This window comes from Peromyscus eremicus, chromosome 14 (genome assembly GCF_949786415.1).
Source record: "Peromyscus eremicus chromosome 14, PerEre_H2_v1, whole genome shotgun sequence".
Lineage (NCBI taxonomy): Eukaryota > Metazoa > Chordata > Mammalia > Rodentia > Cricetidae > Peromyscus > Peromyscus eremicus.
This window is the reverse complement of record NC_081430.1, coordinates 46794666-46820888: the sequence shown is the minus strand read 5'-3', so window position 1 is coordinate 46820888 and position 26223 is coordinate 46794666. Positions and strand designations below refer to the sequence as shown.

The window sequence follows — 26223 nt, the reverse complement described above, 5'->3', positions numbered from 1 at the left end:
AAGGTCAATCACAAATGACTAAGAATTTTTCCTTGATTTTTAAATTTCTGGTAAACGATTTTTAAACTACGTGTGTGTGTGTGTGTGTGTGTGTGTGTGTGTGTGTGTGTGTGAGAGAGAGAGAGAGAGAGAGAGAGAGAGAGAGAGAGAGAGAGAGAGAGAGAGAGGGAGGGTACGCATGTGTCCTGGTGCATGTGTGGAGATCAGGGGAGAACTTACAGGAGTTGGTTCTCTCCACCACTTAGGTTCTAGGGCTCAGATTCAGGCCATCCGTGTTGGTGGGCAAACTTTCTTCCTGGCTAACTTGCCAATCCCTTCTGTTACTTTTCGCTTCATAATGAAGGTACTTTGGGGCTTGATAACGTAAATAGCATAAATAAATAAGGAGTCATATGAATAAGCATGGGTATATGTATGCATTCTGAAGTACATAATATAGAATCATATAAGTTATTATTGGATTAGGAGACCTATTTACTTAAATGATAAGAGTATTATGTAACTTTAGTTAAATGTTTAATAAACTTCAGGGCTAATAGGTGTAGCTCAATTTGTCTGACGTACACAAGGCCCCAGGTTCAGCCCCTTGCAAGGCATAAAACGGAATATGGTGGCACACATGTGTTATCCCAGCCCTGGAGAGGTTGAAGCAAGTAGATCAGAAGTTCAAGTTCGTCTTGGACTACCTAGCAAGCTGAAGGCGCTGCAGCCTGGGATACTTGAGGCCCAGTCTCAAAGACCAAAAACATCCAAAGGGCTAATCATAGAAAAGATGTGTGCTCCAGTATGGGGATTTTCAGGTGGGAGACTACCAAAGCGACTTGAATGTGTGTTTGCTCACCAGGGAGTCCTGTGAGTTGAGTGCCGAAGGTTGGTGGGGGGGCTCTCACTCAGTTCTGTCACTGTCCCTGAAGTGTATCTCACTGTATATCCCAGACTGTCCTTCACCCCTCAAGCCTCCTCTCTGAGCCTCCCGACCTTCAGTTTTAAAACTTGACACAAAATATTGGTACCTGTTTCTGGAGTATAGTGAGAGTATTTCCACACGTGTACCTCATTTGTAAAGATCAAGTCAAGACACTTAGCATTTTCATGTCCTCGTTTCTGTGTGTTGTGAACCTGCAGATCCTCGTTTGGTTATTTTCTGAAAGTTGTTGATGGTTGTAGGCTGTTCTGACTGTGACTCTGTAGACCAACAGGACTCCTTTCCCCTACCTGTGTTTCCATACTCCAGTCTCTTTCCTTACGTCATCACTATGCGACCCAGACACAAAGCGCCTCAGTATAGTCTCCTTTCCCACTAAAAATGCTCTTTCTTCTGTGGCTTTCCTCCATAGGGCTCAGGAAGGCTGTTGTATTATTATTATTATTATTATTATTATTATTATTATTATTATTATTAGCCACTACTTACTTATTTATTGGAATGGGGTTTTTTTTGTTTTGTTTTTATTTTTAGATTTATTTAGTTCAATTTTGTGTGTCCAGGTGTTTTGCCTGCATGCTTATCTATGTGTGCGGTGCCTGTGGGGGGCCAGATGAGGGCATTGGATTCTTTAGAACAGGAGTTATAGACAGTTGTGAGCCACCATGTGGGTGCTGGGAATAAAATCCAGGTCCTCTCGAAGAGCATCCAGTACTCTTAACCCCTGCACCCATCTCTCCAGATGCTTTTTTGTTGGAGTTTTGAGATAAGGTCTCATTCTGTAGCCAGGCTTGCCTGGAATACATCCATGCTAGCCTCCAACTCAGTGATACTTTGCCAGCTTCATTTCCTCGATGGGGCAACTCACTGTTAAGGTAGAAGCTCCCAGAGGACAGAGAGGGAGGTTATGAGTGAGAATTCCTTCATTGTGCCCTGGGTTGTAGATCAGTGTTTGTCTTCTCCACCAGAGATCACCTTTGTGCCCGTCTGGACCGTGAGCATGTGACAAGTCTTCAGTGTCTGAACTGGTGACTCACACTTCCTTTAGACATTGATTGCGTTTATTGATTTATTTATTGAGCTCTCTATTTCTTTCTTGTCAGATGTGCAGCCTACCTCAATAGGACATTTCCTCTTCTTTCTCAAGATTTATTTATTTTATGTGCATTGGTGTTTTGCCTGCGTGTATGTCTATGTGAGGGTGTCAGATCCTCTGGAACTAGAGTTACAGACAGCTGTGAGCTGCCATGTGGGTGCTGGGAATTGAACCTGGGTCCTCTGGGAGAGCAGCTAGTGCTCTCAACCCCAGAGCTGTCTCTCCATCCTAACATTTTCTTTTCTAGTAACAAGGACTCATTACTTTCTTAGAGTATGCTGCGTTTGCAGCTGTTTTCCTAGTCTGATCTTCAAGCAGCTTGTACACTGACATGTTAATTTGATTGCCTATCGTAGTTAACCTCTCCCGGTTTCTGTTGTCACTTTGGTGTTGGGGATTAGACACGTCCTTGAGCGTACAAGGCCAGTACTGTATCTCTGAGCTTCTTCCTGGCTTGCTTATTTATTTATTTTAAATTTTTAGATAAGGTCTTACTCTGTAGCCCAGAATGGCCTAGAACTCACCTAGGCTAGCCTCCAATGTAGAGGGTTTTGCCTACTACAGCTGGAATTACGGACTCTGGGCTCTTTTGTTTGTTTAAGCTTTATTTTTTTCTTTGTGTGTGTGTGTGTGTGTGTGTGTGTGTGTGTGTGTGTGTCTCTGTGTGTGTGTGTGTGTGTGTGTCTCTGTGTGTGTGTGTGTGTGTTGATTCTCTCCTTCTACCATGTGTTTTCTGGGCATTGAACTCAGGAGGTCATCAGGCTTGGCAGTAAGTGTCTTTATTTACCTGCTGAGCCATCTCCAAGGCCCAGTGTTTTGAAACAAGAGCTCACTGTGTAACCCAGGCTAGCCTAGAACTCCAGATCCTTCTGCCTCAGGCTCAGGAAGGCTGGCATGGATGCCATACCTAACCCTCATTTATCTTTTAACGAACTAGTAAACTACCCAGAGGCTATTGAAATTTATGCTGAAAATGCTAATTTCACTAGAAGAAATGGTCACGTGTCCTAAAGAGCAATTAGAATGTAAGTTATAAATAATTCATCAAGGGTTTGTGCCCCTGTCTCTGCATTACCCAGATGGGTTCCCTGGAAGGTGTGCATTGCAGTGTTGAAGTTTAGATGTAGACAGAGTAGTTATTTTGAATAATAGGCAGCTAAGACAATATACTGTAACATCACACTGGGTGGCAAAAGCCTCCTGGCTTTATTTGTGCTCTCTTTTCTGTTCCTCCCTCCTTTCTTTGTAGCCCAGGTTGGTCTTGAACTTGCTATCCCCTGCCTCAGCCTTCTGAGTGCTGGTATTGGAGATATGCATTGCAATGTTTGGTACATTTTTTTTTTTTAATGACTCTAAGGGCAGCTTGCCTTGGCTCATTTACATACTATTTAGATTGATCTCAATATTAAGTGCATTTTCAACAACTCGAACTTTGTACCCCTACATTTAGCTACAGTTGGAGGCAACAAGATGGGCTTGGGTTTGCATCCCTAAAAGGTAGCTTCTTAGGGGTACTGGCTGTCTGCAAGCTGTGTCTGGTGCTTTACGTGTGCTCATTGGAGCCTGTAATCAGCTTCCTGTTTTCTCTGCTGTCTGACTGATGAGGAACCAAAACAGTGCTCATGAGACGTTTGTTGGGTGACAACTTTTGTTTGTTTGTTTGTTTTTTTTTTAAATTAGTGTTGAGCTAGTTTTCTTTTAGTCTTTTCCAGCTTATTTTTCATCTTGTAAATGTATTGACTATAATAATATACTAAGGGGAAATGGGGCAGAAAAGATGACTGGAGAATTATCGTTAGGACAGTTTGGAGCTACACTGAGAATTAAAATACCCACCAAACATCTCTTGATGCACATTATTTAGAAAATCACTTTAATTCTCCTTTCCCCCTACTTTGTATCCATAGAGATTATCTAAATAGTTATATATTTGACTTGTCTGTGCTTTTACTGCCAGGACACCTCTTGAAGCGAATTTATGTTAGGATAGTATAATAACAGCAGAAAAAAGGGATCACTTTTGTTTACGTTTCTTTGTTTTGTGTGGGTTCGTGCATGCAGTGGCTTGCATGTCAAGGCCAGACAACTTGTGGGAGTTGGTTCTCTCCTTCCACTGTGTGGATTGAACTTAGGTCATTAGGCTTTGCCGAAAGTGCCTTTACTTGCTAAGCCTTACCAGCTCTGTTTGTTTGCTTGTTGAGACAGGGTCTCATGTAGCCTAGGCTGTCCTTGAACTTATGGTGTAGCAGAAGATAGCCTTGAAATCTTGATCCTCCTGTCTGTACCTCCCAAGTTCTGCTATGGTAGGTGCAGGCCAGCATGCCTAGCATGAAGCATGTGTAATAGTGAGGAATATTGTCTGTGGATAGCAGAGATGGCCTGTGGTTAAGAATGCTCTGAACTTCAGAGGACTAGAGTTCGGTGCAGCCACCTGTAACTAGAGTTCCAGAGGATCCTTCCAGGACATCTAGTACCTTCGTCTGGCTTTTTTGGCACCAGGCATGTACGTAGTATTCGTATATGTGCACAGGCAAATATCTATGCACATAAAATAAAATACAAAAATGAATCGTGAGGAAAACGTAGGTGTTTGAGTTAAGCTGATACACAGGTTAGAATGGTCCTATGGTAGAGCAAACTGGTTAAATGGTCAGAGAATGAGAGACTCTGGTGTGCCCTCAGTTTTGTGAGTTCTAACCAAGATGACTTTTTGTACAGTAGCACAGGAATAAACTTGCCTTTGTAGTGCAACTTTGTACTTACCTTGGTTATCGCTCTTATCTTTGGGGAGTAAAATGTTTCTATATGTTAAAAATTCCATTTAATCCTTGTTTACGCTTTAGAAACATGTTGGCATTTTAGTCCTAAAATCAAATGTCCTCCTAGTGTGCATTTTTTATTAATTAAATTTGTTAATTTATTTTACATCCTGACTACAGTTTCCCCTCCCTCTTCTACCATTCCCTTCCCCCACCTCTCCTCTGCCCCGCCCCCAATCCATTCCTCTGTTTCTGTTCAGAAAGGGGCAGGCCTCCATGGGCGTCAACAAAGTATGGCCTATCAAGTGATGATAGGACTAAGCTTCTCCCCTCATATTGGTAATGCAACCCAGTATGAGGAATAGGTTCCTTCTAGAGTGCGTTCCAACCAGTGCTGCTTTGTCTTCAGCCCCAGGACAGACTTGGGAGAGCAGGGACTGTGTTTTCTGGTTCAGTGCTGTATGCTTGCACCCGGGCTGGCATTGGACACCTTGGAGGTGATCAGTTAATGTGAGCTGAAGGAGTAAATGAATTGAGGACATCTAAGAAATACAGATAGCCTTGTTTTATTTTTATAGTTCATTGAGTGGTGCCAGGAATCAGACCACATAGCTTGTTACATGCTACGGCAGTGTTTTACTACTTAGCTACATCACCAGCCCAAGAGTTAAATGCAGGGGATGGAACTTGCTAGGCAAGGTCTTTACCTAGGAGTTAAATCCTCAGTCCCAAGAATATAGTTTTAAAATTATCTTGTTTATAGTGGTCATATGCTTCATAGTATCTGATTAGGATTGTAAATTGGAAAAATGAGAGTAGTTTGTTCAAGTAGACAGTGGTCCCATTCACTCCTTAGACTTCCTTTTAATAAATCTCCAAATCTTACTTATCATTTCATGATATGCTGAAATGTTAAAGCTACAGTTGAAGGAACTTGGACAGTCAAAGAGTTACTTGGACTTCAGCTTGATGAAATCGAGTATAATTTTATTGGTTATATTCCTGAGTCTTCATTTATATGTGCTACTGTTCTGATATTGTATATTACTATATTGCCTATAAAATAAAGAGTATGCAGTGGGATTAAAGTGAGAAGAAAATGGAGAACTAAACAGAAAGGGGAGGGGTTGGCTGTGCTGAGGCAATGTGACCACCGCCATCTGCTAGAAGGGAGAGGTTCCATACTTTATTATTTATGGCAGACTCGGTGTGGAGGTCAGCTCAGTGCTAGAATTAGCTTCGAGCTTTCTAACCACGTTTGTTAGATGATCTCTCCTTGGGATAGACTTTATCTTGGGCTGTCTCCTCTCATCTCTGTCCTGATGAAAGACTTCTAACTTCAGCAGGGGAAGAAAGGCACCAGGATAAAATTATATTTGCAATTTTGCATGGGATTCACTTTTATTAACCTTAATGCATTAGTGGCTTTAAAAACCCTCCAGCTAATTTGTGTATCTCTCTGGTCTGTTTTAAAAATAGCACAGTCAAAAAGAGTCTCAAAATAATTAGACAAGAAATGACCTGGGAATTAGGAAGAGGGTTGTGTTCTGTTAGGATTTGGACCTGCCCAGCAGCTGGCCTCTGTTCACTGAGTGAGGCAGCCATATTGGCAGAAAAGAAACTAAGCTCTGTTTAACTTTGGTTTTGCTCTAGTTACACAGCAGGCAGCTATCTACAGATTTAGGAGAGCAGTAGTAAGAATTTCTAAATAGCTGTGAAGAAGTCATCAAATATTTTTGAAAGTTATTTGTGTGTGTTTGTTTTAACAAACTAGGAAAGAAAAAGATAATGTAAATATCTGACACTGAAAAGCTTCATAGAAATCTAGTTAACAGTCACTGTAAATAAATTTATGTAAGGATTCCAGAAACTTCAGTGTTTGAGAGGCACCTGTTAGATGCCTTTTCCACAAGAGCAGACAGAAAGAGTCACCAGGAAGAGTTTCTTATCAAGTGTAGGCTCTTATCAAGAAAGTTCTGGAAGGTGGGTACAAGGAATGTGCAAGACCTGAAGGGAAAGCCAGTGATTGAGGGCGGTTGCAAGGCACATAGTTCTTGTGGTTCTCCATGCCCTTGTGAGGAGGGCAGAGTGCTCCTGGGAAGAGACTGGGGTTTGCTGAGGAAGTCCCAGAGCTGGTTGAGGCAGGTCCTGGAGTGTGAATTCAGAGGTGGGTCTGTTCCACAGAGGAAGTGCAGACAGAGCTTTCTGAAGACCCATAAATAAGGGTAGGTACCAAAAGAACAAGAGTGGGAAAATCTTTTGTATTTGGCTTTGGAACAATCTGCTTGTAGTTACAGGTGAAGAAACTACAGTTAATTTGAGTATTGTAAAGCTTGGTAGAAAAAAGTCATTCTTCTATCTCTGGGAAATGAAACACTCTGGATAACTTCGTTGAATATGTAAGGCTTATTTTTTTTTTAATATCATTGCTGATCTCTGGAAATATTTATCAATTTCTCTACCTCTCTTTTTATGGTTGTTTTTGTTAGTTTGAGGCAGGTTCTCACTGGAGCCGAAGTTAACCTGAAACTCACTATGTAGTTCAAACTAGTTTTGAACCTACGTCTTATTGCTACCTGAGTGTTGGAATTGTAGGTGTATGGCCACTATGTCTGGCTATTTAAATTTTTGTGTTTGAAGTAGCCAAGTCCATCTGTATTTAAAGGAAAAAAGTAATATACATAGAGTTAATTTTAAGATCCTTTAATTTTAGTTGTAAGAGATGATATGCTTTTGGGAGGTTAGGGGTTAGTTTTGAGTCAGGGTCTCACTGTATAGCTCTAGTTGGGAACTTATTATGTTGAATGCCTTGAATTCAAGAAATCCGCCTGCCTTTGCCTCCCACATGCTGGGATTAAAGGTGTGCTACCATGCCTGGCTAAGACATGATATATTTAATTTTTAAAAATAAATTTATTATTTTATGTATATGTTTTTGTCTACATTTATGTCTGTGTACCATGTTCATGCAGTACCTGTGGAGACCAGAAGAGGGTGTCAGATCCCCCTGGAACTGGAGTTATGGATGGCTGTGAGCCTCCATGTGGGTGCTGGGTATGAAACCTGGGTTATCTGGAGGAGCAGCCAGTGCTCTTAACCAATCTCTCCAGCCCCAAAAGAGGATACACTTTCATGACCCGAACAGTTTTCAGTCCTATAGCATGTCTACTTTGGCCTTAATATGGTTATAGAAAAAAATATGTTTGACTTAACAAAGTAGAGGTGGGAGAATTGTGAGTTTGAGGCCGACCTGGGCCACATGGTAAACTTGAGGTCATCTTGAGTTACATAGTGAGAACCTTTCTCTCAAACAAAACTGAATATAAATGTGGAATAAGTGCCTAAAAGTAATGTGAATAATAGACCAAGCATGGTATATGTTCATTGTAAAATATGGGCCTTAGGATGGAAGACGGAATCCACAAGTATGCTTTAAAAAAAGTATTATACCCACTCTAAATTATTATTATTATTATTTTCCCCTGAGACAGGGTTTCTCTGTGTAGCCCTGGCTATCCTGGAACTCGCTAAGTAGACCAGGCTGGCCTCAAACCTGGAGATCCACCTGCCTCTGCCTCTCAAGTGCTAGGATTAAAGGTGTACGCCACCACTTCTTGGCTCATCCAAAATCTTGAAATTATAAGTAGAAAACATTTTTGGAGGAAGGAAACAATAATTAAATTTTGTTGGCATTTGGCAGAGTGGGCAAAACTAAATCATCCCTCAAAAATAGGAATATGACCAAAATATATTATATGAAAAATAAAAAAAATTAAAGACAAATACAATGTTCTTCTTATAGCAACATGCATTTATGTGGTTTCCCATCCATCCCCCATGCTGGAATTCTGAGTTATTTTATGCTCAAGAAAACAGGTTGGACTGATTTCTTCCAGTTCACAGCTAGCATCTGCCCACTGGAAGCCAAACCTAGAACTTTGGACTTGAAGTATCAAGCCCTTTCTATTAAGCCAGGTTTTTCTGTTCTGTAAATTGCAGAAGGTAGGAGCAGTAGTTGCTTTCTCATAAATGTGATACATGGGTGACAGAAAACAATAATAGGTCTGGAATTTTGGCATATTTACTTCATGGAGTTAAAAAAAAAAGATACCCATGCAGCTTTTCAAGCATAGGTGTATGTGTTGGGGGACCTCTCCCTGTGTAGCTCAGCCTGGCCTGGAATTCACTTTGTAGCCCAGACACAAATTTGTGATTCTCCTACCTCAACTTCAGGAGTGCTAGGCTTATAGGCTTCACCTGTGTAGCTAACTATAGGTTGTGTGTACAACTGCCTACCTGATATTGGAGGACAGTGTAGTATGTTGTAATGCTTTAAAATTTTTAATGGCGTAAGAATTACCTAGGAACTTAATAGCTTTTTTAGGGCTCCAGAAACCCCAAGCAATTCTGGTAAGGGTGGCACACTGCCTTTGGAGTTAACGCAGGATCTCCATGGTTCTTGGGGTACAGCTGGATTTATGATGATCAAACTGTTCTATTTGTATGCAGTGTCTTGGGTGACAGGAATAAGGGAATAGTCATAAAACCGAATTTAGTGAATTCCTACAGTATTCTAGTTTGTAGAAATAAAGGGGCAGTAGTGCTGTGGATAGAACATTTTACTTGTAGAAAGTGATAGACTAATATTAAGACATTTTTTTTCCTTTGTAAAAATGATAAGATAAATGTTGACTATCCATGGAAATGAAAAATTCTTAAATGTTTAGATTTATTTTATGTGTATGAGTATTTTGACCGTATACATGTATGTGTACCATGTATCTGCCTGCTGCCCTCAGAGGTCAGAAGAGGGCATGGGATCCCCAGGAACTGGGATTTAGATGGTTGTGAGTGACCTGGGTCCTCTGCAAGAGTAGCCAGTGCTCTTAAATGCTGAGCCATCTTTCTGGCCCATTAAAATGCACACTTTAATCCCAGCACTCAGGAGGCAGAGGCAAGCAGATCTCTGTGAGTTCAAGGCCAGCCTAGTCTACAAAGCGAGTTTCAGGACAGCCAGGGCCACACAAAGAAACCCTATCTTGAAAAACCACACACACACACACACACACACACACACACATACACACACACACACACACACACACATACACACACACACACACACACATACACACACACACACACACACACACATACACACACACACACATACACACACACATACACACACACACACACACATACACACACACACACATACACACACACACACATATACACACACACACACACACACATACACACACACACACACACACACACACACACACACACATACAAATTATTTTTGAGACTGGGCCTTACTTTATAGCCTAGGCACAATCCTTCTGCCTCCACCTTCCAGGTCTGAGCTACTATTACTATGCCCAGCTTTAATTAATTAATTAATGCATTTATTTATTTATTTATTTATTCATTCATTCATGTATTTTAATTTTCGAGGCGTGTTTCACTGTGTATCCCACCAGGATGGCCTTGAACTCACAGTGCAGCCAAGACTGGTCTTGAACTCACTGGAGTCCTCTTGCCTCAGCCTCCTAAATACTGGGACTCTAGGCATTCGACACCATGCCTGGCTTAAAGTTCATTTTTATTTAATAAGCATTGCAGGCCAAATAAAATAGCCTGAGTTATTTTAAAGTTTTGCTGATGCTATGAAGTTAAACTACCCAGTATAATGATAGCAGCTTTTCATTTGAGAGCATTAAAATGGAGTCATCCAGAGAAGTCAGTTCCTCAGTGGCACTAGCCACATTTCAAGTACTCAGTTGCCACCTGTAGCTGGGGGTTGCTCTTTTGGACAGTGCCGCTGTGGCATACGTCCATCACTGCACAAGCTTCCATGTGACAGTGCTGCTCTCGAGTCTAGAACAGCAGAGCAGGGATTTTCCAATGGCCTTGGCCTGTGAGTTGATTTTGAGATAAATATTAGCAGTGATTAGAGGCTTCCATTTCATCTGTTAAGGGCTTTCATACCTGTTCAGGTTGACCGGCCAGGGCTGCTATTGACATACTCTAATAGTTTTACTGTTCAACAGGTGGAGTCTGAATGCCAGTTTACTCTGTGTGTGTGTGTTGGGGTGTGTGTGTGTGTGGGGTGTGTTAGAGTCTTGGTGTGTAGGTAGCCCCTGCCTTGAACCTGTAGCAGTCTGTTGCCTTAGCCTTCCAGGTGCTGGGGTCACAGGCATGTACCTCCATGCTTGGCTCCGGTCCAAAACTTCAGACTCTGAATTAGTAATCCAGTTAGGTCACTTTATTACATTAGGTGTGATTTTTTTTTTTTTCTTCATGTAGGGTCTGTGTTTGTGTGAGAGAGAATGATAGGAACACACACAATGGGGGGAGGGAGGGAGAGAGGGAGAAAGGGGGGGGGAATCTCCATATACATTCTGTTCTTTAATCCAAAGTTCATTCTTCACATTAAACTATTCATTTAAAACATCCCGGTTGCTTTGAATTTTTATCAAATGCACTTTGAGAGGCAAGGTAAGGCTGTGGGTGCATCTGTTACTAAAATGTTTGACATTTACATGAAGTAGTTTTATTTATAGAAGCCAAATCCCAGAATAGTGAGAAGTTGGGTTAGCACCATGGTTTAGAATTATACTGGGCAGGGACTACTTAAGGCTTTTTAGGTACTATTAGTTATAGGGCAGCTGAGACGGCCCAGAGGGTAAAATTTCTTGCCATGCAAGCCTGAGGACCTGAGTTTTATTCCCAAGAACCCATTGTAGAGAAAAAGAACCAACTCCTAAAACTCATCCTCTGAACTCTACACTGGTGCACACACATGAGCATGCACACACGTTAATATATTTTAATAATGGTAACTTTAGTGTTTTGGTAATGGAAAAATTAGGGTTTTTCTTCAGCATTTTTGTTGTTAGTTTAAGAAATGACATACAGTTGTCTTTTTTTTTTTTTTTTCTGCCTCTGTTTCCTGAATACTGTTCTCTAGGTGGAGCTTGGCATTCCTCTGTTTTCTCTCTCCTTAAGCCTTGGCTATTGCGCCTTTCCTGAGTAGCAGTAGGAGGCCACTGCCACTTGGTCCCGGTCTTTGGCAGTGGAAATCGTTGGAATCTTTTTGTGCATGACTGCCTGCTTCAGTGACCTTCCTCCCTTCCAGGTCACTTACTTCAGCCTCTGGTACTACAACAAGCAGAATCAGCGTCGCTGGGTGGATTTGGAGAAGCCCTTGAAGAAGCAGCTGGACAAGCATGCGCTGGAGCCCACCGTCTACTTTGGAGTGGTGTTTTATGTGCCCTCCGTCTCCCAGCTGCAGCAGGAGATTACCAGGTGAGAGGTCCTCTGCTGCCTGGATTTAGAAAGTAGAGCAGTGAGGTCAGAAGAGTGAGCTGAGGTCAAAGGCCCTCCAGATAAAAGCCCGTGACTGACTTTGCCCTCCAGCCCGCATTTTTAGTCACCACATTACTAGGAGGTTCTGGAATGTGGTATGTCAGACTGAATTATGGTTCACTAGGCCCAAAGGCACAGGAAAGGCGGTCGGCTCACCCTGGCGGTGAACTCTTGCGATAGCCTCTTTAGTGGTTTCGTTGTTCTGTTCTGGTTCCTTGTAATAAGGAAACGGGAGAGGAGAGATTTAAAATGTGTAGTCATAAACTCTGTCCTCTTCCCAAGGAACTGGCGGGTCTGACTCCAGGGCTGTATTCTGTAGATGTGTCGGAGCTGACGTAGGGAGCGGAGGGGCACAGAGAGGGAAGACGTTTATGGTCAGAGGCTCTTAGCAGGTAAATACACTTCAGGGGCAGAAGCGGAAGACAGGACGGCGGAGGAACTGAGGGTCTGGCTTTGTTTCACCCTCCTGGGTTACACAAGGTCCTTTTCATGCCCGTGGATACTGCACTCAACATGCTCCTTCTGTGCCCCTCTGCCGCCCCGTCTGTGTCCCTTCCCATCCCCTCGGTTCCCTTTGTTCCCCGACAGTTTCATTTCTGCTTTCATGTTCTCTTACATAAATGACCTTGTTGAGAAATGTGTAGAAAGCATGCAGGATTTGTCTTTCGGAGACTGACTTAATCTCCTAATATGATTAACTCTAGTTGCATCCATTGTCCTTCAAATACATAACTTCATTCTTCCTTATACTTTGAGAATATTCCCTTGTGCCTATATTCACCACTTAGTTGGGTCTAGAACTTAGCTATTATGAATTCTTTTTAAAAATTTTCCTGAAGACAAAATAGTGAAAGGAGTTTTGATTTTTCAGCTCTGGGTGAAGCTCTGTACCCATGGAGGGACCTGCCAGGCATACTTAGGGCTCATGGTTTCTCCTCCAGGCAGTGGTGGTACCAGCACACCTTTAATCCCAGCACTTGGGAGGCAGATGCAGGTGGATCTCTGAGTTGGAGGCCAGCCTAGTCTACAGAGGGAGTTCCAGGACAGCCAGGACTACACAGAGAAACCTTGTCTTGAAACATTTAAAAAAAAGGGGGAGGGGGAGAGGGAGAAAGAAATACTAACTTTGAATGCTTGAGCTTGCCTAAGATATCTAAAACTTAGCACTCCTTTTTATCTTGTGAACCCTACTTCATAACATTACTTTGGAGCCAGGCTGGGCGATGTCGTGTACTAAACATCATGTACCTTTATCTTTGTCTCCTGTATCTTTCTCATATTCATCTGACTCTATGAAGCTCTGGGGTGCCCGAGGCTGGGGTGCACTCTGTCTACCCCATGCAATCTTAGGATTTGCTTGTAGATCTGTTAAGGTGGTTGGTATCGCAGCCTCCTATTACGCCTATTTGTGTACGTGTCTTGTCTCCTTTCTACATCTGAAGTCCATGTTTTCTTTGGCTTTACCTTCCATAAAAGCTAGACTGCCCTGCAGATAGTAAGAATTGCTGCTGCCTCATGCTAGTGGAATGCTGTTTGAGTGTGCCAGGTAGTTATCAAAAGATATTAGAAAACTGAGATCAGCTAGTAGGTAGAGGCACAAACGAACTGTGAACAGGTCTGAAATACAAATATTGAAGAGAGAAGTGGAAGCCGGGAGGAAAAATATGAACTGGCCACTCAGCTCATTTAAACATTTACTGAAGATATTCTGTGGTGTAAGAGCTGTTAGGTAGTCATTTGAGTCTGACCCTGGAGGAGTTGCTCACTCAAAGCCTGGTGGAACTGGCAGTACATGTCCATAAGTAGTCACAGCATCCTGTGATAACAAACGTTTGATTCCTAGCGGTGGAGCGTGGACAACTTGACTGAGGGAGGAAACAGTTGACTTCTTGGTAGGCTATAGAAGGAATTTTCTAATGGGGGGCTGGCTTGTGGAAAGCAGGGAGAATAGGAAGTTTCAGATAATACCTAGAGATGAGAGAAAAGGTTTTAAAGCCATGTGTGTACTAATCATAAAGACATAGTACAACGAGGAAGACTTTTTCAGTTAGTGGGGTGGAATGACCAAATTTGTGTCTTACAAAGACCATTCACATTGGATGATCAATCAGAGATGAAAGACTTCTGAATTCAACTGGAAGTGGCAGGAGACCAGCTAGGAAGCTGTTGTTAGAACAGAGCAAAAGCATGAGCCGTAGAGTGGGATGAAAAAGGATGGTGTTATTGGGTTCAGCCAGCAGGGCTGCTTCTTGATTAGGTGTAGAAGACCTAGAGAAGTCCTATCAGTAAGAATCAAGTACGGTCATGAGTGTCCATGACCAGCCTTCCAGTTCCAAAATGAGTTCCCAGGTCAGCCATGCAGACTTGTGTGACAGCTCTACAGTACAAAGTCCCCAAGGATGCTGGTTCTTTCAACATCTTCGTCCCAGTCACTAGGTTCCCTCAGAGTCTAAGATGTCTGGTCAGGTTTTAGCTCTCAGAGATGTAGAGTCAGGAGGCAGAACAGTGATTTCTAGGGAGGGGGAAGGTGCAGGAGGATTGTGTGTTGTGCAAAGGAACTCTTGTGGGCATTGGTGGTACTGAGGCTCTTTATCCTGTAGCAGTGACTTCGTGTATCTTTTTTTTTTTTTTTTTGAAGATTTATTTATTTATTATGTATACAGTATTCTGTCTGCATGTGTCCCTGCAGGCCAGAAAAGGGCACCAGATCTCATTACAGTGGTTGTGAGCCACCATGTGGGTGCTGGGAATTGAACTCAGGACCTCTGGAAGAGCAGTCGGTGCTCTTAACCACTGAGCCATCCCTCCAGCCCTCTTGTATCTTTTATATGTTAAAATTGTACATTGGAGCAGTTTATTACGTGCAGTCATACCTCAAAAAGATCTTATAAAAACCCACTCAGGGCTGGAGATGTAGTTGAGTGGTAAAGCACTTGCCTAGCATATGTGACACTCGGGGTTTAGTCCCCCTGCACCAAAGAAACACTCCACTGCCCCCCTCCAAAAAAAACATTCAAAAGTACTTTAGGAAAAAAGGCAGAGAACAAAAATCTGATTCATGTCTTCAGAACATGAGGACTTGTCAGAAAAATGCAGCCACAAGGTAGCAGAAAACTATCACCCACATGATGGGAACTTATAGGAACTTTTTTTTGCAAAAGATAGGAAATTTTGAGAATAATGACTGGATATATTGAATTCTTACAAATTCACGAATTGATAGCATGTAACCTCATTGATTACTACAGGAGTCCATTTTTTGTTACTTACAACGATAGTGTTATGCCTGTATACATTTTAATGGAAAGAGGCTTATCTTGCCTCACCACTTTGGAGCATACTGTGGCACTGTCCTGGTATGTCATTTACAAGGAAACTTTCACATGGGACTTTATGCAAAGGTTATTGAGCTAGCAATGAACAATTTACAGCATATGTGAAAGAATTGGCTCTCATAATAAAACCCATTCAAAGGTAAGAAAAGGTTGTATTGGAAGCCCAAGTTAATTTGGTCCATGGATGTTGCATTCCAGGGTTTCTGTTTGATATAAGGAAAGAGTCTAGAATGATGATAATGGAGTATGTGGAGCATTCCTGCTAGATATACCTCCCTGAATACAATCTCTTTTGGTTTTGGGAGCCTTATAGAAAGTTGCAGGTTTCCCCTTCTGACACCCCGAGTTACAAGCATTCTGTTTCACTGATTGCTGGAAACCCGTGATATCTGCTAGATGTTAGGAGGGGAAGGCTGGATCTAAATTCTTTTTATTTGAATGGATGGTGTGTTGGTCAGGCCATTTGGTAACAAAGAGCAGACTTAAAGCCTAGCTAAAAGGGTTACACAAGAATATGTATGGATTCTGGAGAATTCGGATATGCTCTACGCTTGGACTACTCAAAGGCACCAAACCTAGAGAGACTCAGGTTGAGGTGGCATCATAAACTGCACTGGCAGAGACACTGGGCCAAATCTAACACTGTCTCCAGTGTCCAGAATGATGTTGTAGAGCAGTGGCAGGCCCTAGCACAGGAATAAAAGGAAGCATTACGTTTTACTCTGGAGCTTTATCCGAATGGAGAAATGATATGATGAAACATTGCTGACTAATTGAAAGCATTCTGATAATCACAGCTGCTGCCTGAGTGCCAGCACATGTCTGATGTTGTTAACAGCTTTCTACATGCCACTTGGATATGGTTGGCCTGGTGAAGGGATGGTTACATCTTCATTTTATTGGTGATAGCATGTGAAGCTACAAACTGTGACTTACCCAAAGTCATGCAGAGTCCTAAACTGGAGAGCTGGGATTTAAACCTAGATGCGCTTGGCACTAAAGGGGCAGACAAAGTAACCCTATGTTATGGAATGTTAAGAAGGACTTTTAGAAGTTACTCTTTTTAGGATTACACATTTAAAAACTTAATGAAACATCTTAAGTTTACTTTCCAGGGCTAGTGAAGTTTTTATTTAACTAAAGTCTTACATCACCAACTTACAAATGAAGTTTAAGAGTAAAGATTGGTCTTTGAGTGTGTGCTTTCTTTACTATAAAGAACAAATAGCTTTAAAGAATTATAAAGAACTATATAGATACCATAAAGAAGTATAACAAAAATACAGAACTGTTCTACAGGGTGTGTGACAGGTAGTGAGTTGTCCTATAGATGACTTTAACTTTGTTTTTTTTTCCGACGGGTGTGGGGCTTGCTGGAGATCAAGCCAGGCTCACACATTCTAAGCAAATGTTTACCCCAGTGATACATCCCTGGTCCCTGGTTTTAGCTTTGAGATAGTTAAAGCAAGGGATAAATTCATCTCATTAAACAGATTAGATGATGTGCTTACGTTATTGTGGCATTCTTTTCATTTTTGGAAGCATCTAGGGTTACAGTTTTGTTTGACAATGTATGTTCCTCTACTAAACTGTGGTAAAAGTGCACTGTGTCTTGGTCAGATTATAGTGATACTGATTTCATAAACTCATCCTTTCAAATAGGTATCAGTATTACCTGCAGCTGAAGAAAGATATTTTGGAAGGAAACCTTCCCTGTACACTAGAACAAGCCATTCAGCTAGCTGGCTTAGCTGTTCAAGGTAAGCGGTGCATGGGAAGTGATAATTCTACTAGATTAAGATGTGTGTTAAAACAAAAAACAGTAAAGGATTCTGAATGTAACTGATTTTTTTATATGAATTGTTATGGTATTTATATATTAGTGGAATATTATGTTGGGACTTTCTTGTAGAAAGACAATTTGGATTACTTCAATGAAATGTGAGACTTGTAGACATTTCTGAAAGATTAATTATGTAACATATCAAATGTATGTGTAGAAAAGTCAAAGAATTTAACATGCTAAGTGTTAATTTCACTCCAAGACTTGATTTGATCCTAAGATTTTGGGAGGAAAAATCTTTCTGTCAGTGAGGTTCATGAAACTACATTTTTTAAAATTTCAAGTTTATCCCATTTTTTTAAATTTCTCAAATAACTATTCTAGATTATAGAGCATCATCACTCATAATAGTAGTGGTTTTGTATTTAATAAATGTTTTTAATTCATTCAACATTGTACATGTCTAATGTATTTATATATCTATGTGTATATCTATGCTCTGGGGAAATTTCTGCTGGTGCATTATTTCAAGTGGTAAATAGCATTTAACCATGGAACTAGAATTTAATCAAAAGAAAAAATAAGCTGGACTGGATGGCATATATACCTTTAATCCTAGCAAGGAAGCAGATCCATGTGAGTTCAAGGCCAGCCTGTTCCACATAGATAGTTCCGAGCCAATCAAGGCTACACAGTGGGACCATGTCTTCAAACGAAGCAAACAAAACACAAAAGAAAGACAAAATGATAAAATTCTTGCAGATACTAGCAGGCATGGACACCTGTCATCTTGAGATAAACAAACGTCTGACACCGTGGTGTGCCATTCCTTATATGTGGCCTGAACGTGGGCATTCGCAGGGCCCATTCCCTTTCCCCACTCGGTCTCCTCCTGACACCTACACAGAAGCACATGTCACACACAGGGCGGCTGCGTCTCACTTCATAGACATTTCCCCAAGCCAAGACACATGAATCCACCTAAGAGCTACTCTAAGAACTTGCTCTGTTATCTGTTGGATAGATTTGGCTTCTGAATCATAAGCATGTCGTCCACTTTACTTACGATTTTTGTTGTGCAAATGTGTTGTTGTGAAAATTCAATGTAATCAACATGCGCATGTTTATCATTTTGTATAGCTGATTTTGGTGACTTTGATCAATATGAATCCCAAGACTTTCTTCAGAAATTTGCCTTGCTCCCTGTGGTAAGACTTCTTTTGGCACTGGAACTTTTTTTTACATGGTTTATTCCTATACGCGTAGCAATCCCTGGATGTCCACATGGTAGATGTTCTAAACAGGACTAGTCCCTCTTTCAGCATCCTGTGAGCCAGTCTTCCCCAGTTGTAGTCTTCTCAGTCTTTTTAAATTCACAAAACAGAAGGGTGGTAGTTAGGCCGGGCAGTGGTGGTGCATGATTTTAATTCCAGCACTCGGGAGGCAGAGGTAGGCGGATCTCTGTGAGTTTGAGACCAGCCTGGTCTACAGAGTGAGTTCCAGGACAGCCAGGGGCCAGAGCTACATAGTGAAACCCTGTCTCAAAAAACAAACAAACAAACAAACAAACAAACAAAAGCATGGTGTTGGTTACTGTGCTGTGCCTAAAGACATTCTTTCCTTTGATTATGTGTCTAAGGAGAGAGTTTTGTTTTCAGTTTTGGAGAATCACAAAGTTAATGTTGGAATGAACTTGGCTTGTCATTAGTGTTGAAAACCCTGCCTTCTACTTTCTGAAGTTACTGATGAAGAAATGATGCAAACATCTCATTGAAACAGCCGAGGAGGGTGGAATGTTCTCCTGAGTGAGTGGGTTAGCGCTGAGCTCAGAACTGGCTGATGGGTGTTACCAACCTTAAAACTCAGCTGAAACTTTCCCTAGAAGGAGCTGGGAAGGCAGAGCAAATCTTTGGGCTCCTGAGCAAGTCACTTAATTCATTAGATGCATCATGACTCTATAGAGAAGCAGAGATCCCCGACTTCAGTACTGTTCAGAATCTTGCCTGAAGTGAACAAGCGGTTCACTCTTAACACATGCATGTGCTTACTGCTGTGTGTTTCCTTCAGGGCTGGCTACAGGATGAAAAAGTGCTGGAAGAAGCAACCCAAAAGGTGGCCTTGCTCCATCAGAAGTACAGGTAACACTAGGAAAAAGACGCCCAATTGATGACTGCTTGAATTTGAAGCATGCTTTGCACATTACACTTTCCTGTAGCTCGTTTGCTGTTATAGTGACATTCACTGTGTGCCAAATGCTGTTCTAAGTACCTTCGTCCCCATCATTTCAGTTGTTAGCCATTTTACCAATGAGGAAACGGAGAGTCTTGAAAGCAGTCGGTCCTTAAGGTTCATCGCCCCTTAGATTAAAAGTGTAATGGTAACTAAAGCTGTATAAACTAGTGCATGATCACGGAAGTTTGTCTTTTACAATTCACTAAGCCCTCCAAGTGCTCTTTCGTCTGTTTTCCTTCCTTCCTTCCTTCCTTCCTTCCTTCCTTCCTTCCTTCCTTCCTTCCTTCCTTTCTCTCTCCCTCCCTCTCTTTCTCTTTCTGTCCTTCTGTCCTTCTGTCTGTCTTTCTTTCTTTCTTTCTTTCTTTTTTTTTTTTTTTTTTTTTTTTTTTGGTTTTTCGAGACAGGGTTTCTCTGTGTAGCTTTGTGCCTTTCCTGGATCTCACTCTGTAGACCAGGCTGGCCTCGAACTCACAAAGATCCGCCTGCCTCTGCCTCCAGGGTGCTGGGATTTTTCTTTCTTTTTTTAAAATGGTGCTAGAGTTTGAACTCAGGGCCTTGTACATGGTAGGCAGACACTTCACCACTGAGTTATATCCTCTGCCCTTGAGATTTTTGAGAACCGTTGGCCTCAAACTTGCTATCTTGCTGCCTCTGCCTCCCGAGTGCTCGGATTAGAGGTGTGCATCACGATGACCATTGCTCCCCAGTATGCTTTCTGAAGCAGCGTTTCTGTCCTCTGGGGAGTAATTATGAGAGTTCATGTCAGTTGCCCGTACTTGTCTATGCTGGTCCTCGTTGACTTTTCTTTGATGGCGGTTCTCTGTTGACTGTAAAAATCTCCTGAGATGCTAGTCTTACTCTAAGCCAGTACACAGTGTTCCAGATACTTTATATAGTTACGTTCCGATAGCTCCAGTATTCTTTAAGGAGAATATTACCTCCATCCCAGAGATGAAGGAAACTAAACTCAAAATGACTCAGGTCTCAATCTACTTTCAATCACTTTTACCATACAGCAGAGACCTGAGTCATTCTTGATGGATGGTAGAAGTGATTGAAAGTAGGTATGTCTGGTTAGAACCTACAGTCTTTGCCTGTAGTCTCTCTCTGACCCTGCTGACTGCGAAAGAGTAACCTCCTGAAGCTGCAATCCTATCATCTCTTCCTGCATTCCTTCCCAAGTGCTCATGGGTATTTCCTCAATCTCCGTGAGTTGCTAATCCTACCCTTCTACCTCTATGTCTACGTGAAGCATTTTTTCTCTAGTGCACTTGATCCCTCAGGCACGAGTTCTCCTGCCTCTTGTCACTTTACTTCATTCATTTGTACTTTTATTGAAATAATAGGACTTAGGAACCTCTAAGTACTTTCTATCCTTGTGAGGCAGAATATTGGATGGTTTGGCTTAAAGATAAATAGAATAATTCTCTCCCTTCCAAGAATGTATTCCCAGCAATCATAGGCTAGGTAGTACTACTGTGTGAGTAGTTAGTAACAGAATGATGGGTGCCGTGGAGGAGAATGTAGACAGAATGTGTTAGAACTGTATGGGACAGGGGTAGGCATTGGGGACACCCAAAATCTGACAGGAAGAATGATACAGACACTGAGCCCTGAGGACACTAGTGATTGCCAGGCCCATGTGTGGATGATAGGTATATGATAAGAGGCATCTACACGCACAAAGGTTCAAAAGTGTGAGAAAGACAGTATATTCAAAGAAATGTAGAGAGTCAGGGATGGCTGCAGTGTGAGTTACCTTGGGCACATGGGATGTGGTGGGGGTGGGGTGGGGCAGCAGACGAGGCTGGAGAGGTGAGGCCATGCATTTGAGTGCCCTTCCTTCCTCATATCTTTTTAGTGCTCCAGTCATCTGAACTAAAAGGGATTTACATCTAGACTCTTCCTGCCCTTATTTCTTACATTTATCATTTAGTCTTTAGAAACATTATTTTAGATTTATTCATTTTATTTTATATGTATGAGTGTTTTGCCTGCATGTATGTATGTGTATCACGTGCTTGCCTGTGGAGGTCAAAGTGGGCATCAGATTTCCTGGAACTGGAGTTACAGGTGATTGTGAACTGTCATGTAGATGCTGGGAACCTAACCCGGGTTTTCTGGAAGAGCAGCCAGTGCTCTTAACCCCGGATCCATCTCTCCAGCCCCATCACTGGTTTTTAGAGCAACATTCTCAGTATTTCCTGATGTTAGGGTAATGAAGCAACCGCTTGCCGGTTTAGGTACAAACTCCTGGATTTGCCGTGAAGGTGTCTTGGGAGCCGCTTCGTCCCTTGCTTGTCCTCCTGTTTGCCCGAAGCATTAGGTTGTATGTACTTGCGCTCTGCACTCAGCACAGTGCTTCATAGTGAGCCAGTTTTTGATAAGTATTAGAGGATCAGTATAACCAATTACAGATGCTTACAGCTGGAAATTGATGTACAGCCTTTTAAAAAAGCATTATTTAAAAAGTTTAGATTTGGGAGCAATCTCACTAACATCTTTTGGGTTGCAGAGGGCTAACAGCTCCTGAAGCTGAAATGCTGTACATGCAGGAAGTAGAGAGAATGGATGGCTATGGAGAGGAGAGCTACCCTGCCAAGGTAAGTATGACCACCTAAAGTTAAGCTCAGTAAGCTGGGCATGGCTCTGCGTACCTGTACTTCCAGCCACTCTGCTGGCTGAGATAAGGGAATCATTTGAAAATAGAATAGGAAACGGAGTGAGGTCCTGTTAAAAAAAACAAAACAAAACAGGGTAGGTGGGGGAAGATGGGGGAATGGATGTGTATGACACTTAGCTATTTGAGAAAATAGCATGGCTGAGGTCTTTTTGACCAGAAGTTTGTAGTAAGACACAATCCTGTGTGTGTAATTTGTGGGGTTCTTAAGAGTCTAAACTTGGCTCAGAGGGTTAAGGCACTTGCCACCAAGCCTATGACCCAAGGTTGATCCTGGGATTCCTATGGTAGAAAGAGAGGACCAACTCCCACAGTCTCTGTCCTCTGACGTCTAATGTGCACTGTGGCATGTGCGCACCCACATACAAAGTAAATAAGTGAATGTAATAATAAAAGCATGTTTTAGAAAGAGAGCAGACTCCCCCTGTCTCCATGTTTACCAGTGAGGTGCGTGTGCACCATTCTCACTGCTGTGTCTCTGAGTGGCTGCCCTGCAGGTTGTCTGTCTGGGAAGCAAGTTCAGTGCCATGGATACGTTGTCCTCATGCACCTATCTCCTGAGAGTTTCCCCCTTGTTCTCTCCTGTTAGGATAGCCAAGGAAGCGACATATCCATCGGTGCTTGTCTTGACGGCGTCTTCGTGAAACATAAGAATGGAAGGCCGCCTGTGGTTTTCAGGTAGTTTTCTGTTTCGTTTTAAATGCCTAACAGTAGTTATTGCTGACACGTCTCCCCTAAGTTCTCATGGAAATGGAGATATTCTTTTTCTAGAGTTAAATGCTACCCAAGTACAGTGGTTCATTAATATGCTACCGTCTTCAAAACCAAATGTGCAGAAAAAAGTGCTCATGGTGATGGCCTGTTGGTAAATGCTTAAAGATGTGTGACCCTGTTGTCACAGAGAAGCCATTCTTTGTTTTGATGGGGATTTTTTTTCATTTGAGTTCTGGTTTCTGGGACTATTTATTCACTATGGAAAATCTAGGCTTTCTTTTGACGGTAGGATGTAACAAAATTACTAACTTGCTAACATCTCGGCAAACTTCAGTTTTTGCAAGGCTGATTTCTCTTCAGTGATATAAAGTAGTGCTGTTCATTTGTACAAACCTTGGAGTGTAGGTAGCAGGAAGGCACAGTGGGTAAGGACGTGCTGGTAGTGGCATGCAGTTTCTCAGAAGTGAATTTACAGATGGCTTAAAATTACTTTGTAGTATTCTGTGTTCCAATTATATCTTTTTGGATATGTAATATTTTACTAATTCTGTGAGGTTTTCCTATCTCCATACAATGTTTTTGGATCATATTCACCTCCCCCACAAATCTCCGCCAACTCCTCTCGAGTATACTCCCCAACTTGGTGTCCGTATACATAATATATCTGAAACTGGTGGAGTCCATATGCTCATGGGTATGAGGCCATACACTGGAGCATAGTCCACCGGCAAGAAGCCATACTCTTAAAGAAAACTGACTTTCCCTCCCCAAGAAGCCATCAACTGACACCAGGTCCTCAGCTGAGGGTGGGGATGGGTTTGACCTTGTGCAGGCAACCCCAGCTGCTGTCAGTTCACAAATGTCAGCAGTCCTCTGGTGTCCAGAAGACACTTTCACTCCATTCCTTCCGGGACTTTGATTTCTAATCTGTCTTCCTCTTCTTCCATGATGGTCCCTGAGCCTTGGTGGGAGGGTGTGTGAGTAGACGTTCCATTTGTGGTTAAATACTCCACAAACACTTCTCTGCATTTTGACCAGCTTGAGTTTCTGTGTTAACTACCTACCTACCAGTCACCATCCACAGCACAAAGAAACTTCTCGCAAGAGGTCTGAGAGTGGCACTAATCAATGGGTGTAGAGATACCAGTTAGAGGGCAGGTTGATGCTGGAACCATTTAGCAAAATGGTAGGTTCTTCCCTGGGGCCAATGAGCTCCCCATCCGTGGGTTCTTGTCAGGTTTACAGTACAAGGTATAGGGTTCTCTCCTCTTTGCCCTGTGGATCTCTCCTTAAATTCAGCAGAGAACAGTTGGTTATAACGTTTGTGACACCTCTGCACCTCTGGGCATGCGTATCTTGCCATGGCAGTCATTGTCACTGCAGCATTCATAGTTGAGTAAGACCGTTGATGACTTCCCTCCTTAGCACCCTGCAGAGCGCCTTCAGGTACTGTGGAAGCTAGCCAGCGGGGAGGAAGCTTCCTGGTCAGGACCAACGTGAGCTCTTCCATTTATATCTTAAATGTAATAAATTAGGTGATGTTGTTCACCTTTACATGTAATTCCTTAAAAATCTGTAATCTTAGAAAATACGTGTTAGGATTTTGTAAGAATATTTGCATGTTTACTCTGTTTTTGATGGATTGAAAGAAAGCAGAGGTTTATATTGTTTCCTCCAGCAGTGAGGCGCATCGAGCACTTCTGTCTGTGATCCTTTGTGTCTACTGTTCACTGAGTGCAGTTATCAGAGACCAGATAGTGTGTTGACTGCTCATGTAGTCTTCAGCTTCATAATCATTCAGGGGAGCAGATATCAGATATCACCCCCAATTTGCACATGAGATAATGGAGGCTTAGAAAAGCCAAGTGATTTGTCCAAGGTCAGCCCATTGACAGGCATACCTAGACTAGAACTCAGATTCTCTTTGTAAGCTGGGGCTGCTAGCCACTGTACATTGCTTTTTCTTTCTCTTTTTCTTTTTTTCTTTCTCTCTCTCTTTCTTTTTTTCTTTCTCTCTCTCTTCTTTCTTTCTTTCTTTCTTTCTTTCTTTCTTTCTTTCTTTCTTTCTTTCTTTCTTTCTTTCTTTCTTTCTTTCTTTCCAAATAGTTCCTTGTCTTCCATTTTCTACTTTATTCTTGAGAACTGATCTTTCCCTTTAGAACGTTTTCACGAAAATGACATCTCCTTCTCTTTTTGGGGCCATGAATCATCCAGAGTGACAGTGACCAGAGAGAGCAGACATGGCTTGGGGAGCAGAGCCCTAGTCCCACACTGCACTGCCTGTGTGGGTCTGCTTCCTAAGCAGGTGGGCTCTTGTCCCAACCTGGTTATAGTAATCTTCCCGACATGCTGAGCTGGGGGCACAGGAGAGGACAATGGATGAGGGCTCCACTCAGACAGCAGGACTCACGGCCCCCAGAGGTCATACAGGAACTGAAGGCAATCAGTCACTTGCTTCCTTCACTGCACAGGAATTTTCAAATTCTCCTCGTTTAATACGGTGCAAATAATCTTTAGGTTTAACAACTGAGCACTGAGTCAGTAAATGAATTTTGATGTAACAAATTTTAACTAAGTAAATATAATACAAGCTGAACATCTGGAGGCGGGGCAGATAGAACTCAGTGGAAAAACAATTGCTCACGTTTTTGAGGCCCTGGGTTTGTGTACCCGCACTAGCAGGAGAGAGGAAAGAGTTCCTGCTTCATGTTCAGGAGCTTTGGATTTCCAGGTTAGGGCTGCTCAACCACTGCTCTATTTCAAACATTGCTGAACTTGCATCCAGAATTCACCACGATATCCGGTGGTTGGGGAGGACTGGTTGGCTCAGTGTTGTTGAACATCTTCCAGTTAGTTTCTGCTGCTAACATTACGCAGTAATAAAAACCAAATGTAGTCTATAAAGCTGAAGATGATAGAGTTAGGAAATACAGGATAGGTTTCACGTTCTACTGAATACACCCAGAATAATTAAATTAATGTCTTGGTTCCCGAGCACCTAGCGTTCTTTTCCCCAAGACTTGTGTGCATGTCTGTCACTCACCCGCCCCCTTGCTTCGTCCTGTTTACCTTCCCTGGTGACCAGGATGTCTGATTTTGTGTTGTCTGCTGCTCTCCCCTCTCCCAGGTCCCTTCAGGCACTGTCAGCATCCTGATTTTAGTATCCCTAGGGTCTGGTACATTATTATCATTGTGATAGTAGATGCCCTTTAAAATGTTTGTTCAATAAGTAGTTGAGGCCTGAGCAGCAAGCTGACATAAGGGTCTTTGACTGTTAAGTCAATCAAGCAGATTAGGTGCATCACTTACTTTTCTGTTGCTG

General features: G+C 42.2%; 1 protein-coding gene across 1 annotated transcript in view; it reads left to right on the top strand.

The window, feature by feature from the left end:
* The window catches only part of Ptpn21 (protein tyrosine phosphatase non-receptor type 21), a 56681-nt gene that overhangs the window by 7678 nt on the left and 22780 nt on the right, over window positions 1-26223 (top strand). The window contains 6 exon segments of the mRNA XM_059279765.1: window positions 11928-12097; window positions 17155-17252; window positions 18416-18483; window positions 19343-19413; window positions 22023-22110; window positions 22777-22865. Of these exon segments, the coding sequence (XP_059135748.1) occupies window positions 11928-12097; window positions 17155-17252; window positions 18416-18483; window positions 19343-19413; window positions 22023-22110; window positions 22777-22865 (584 nt within the window).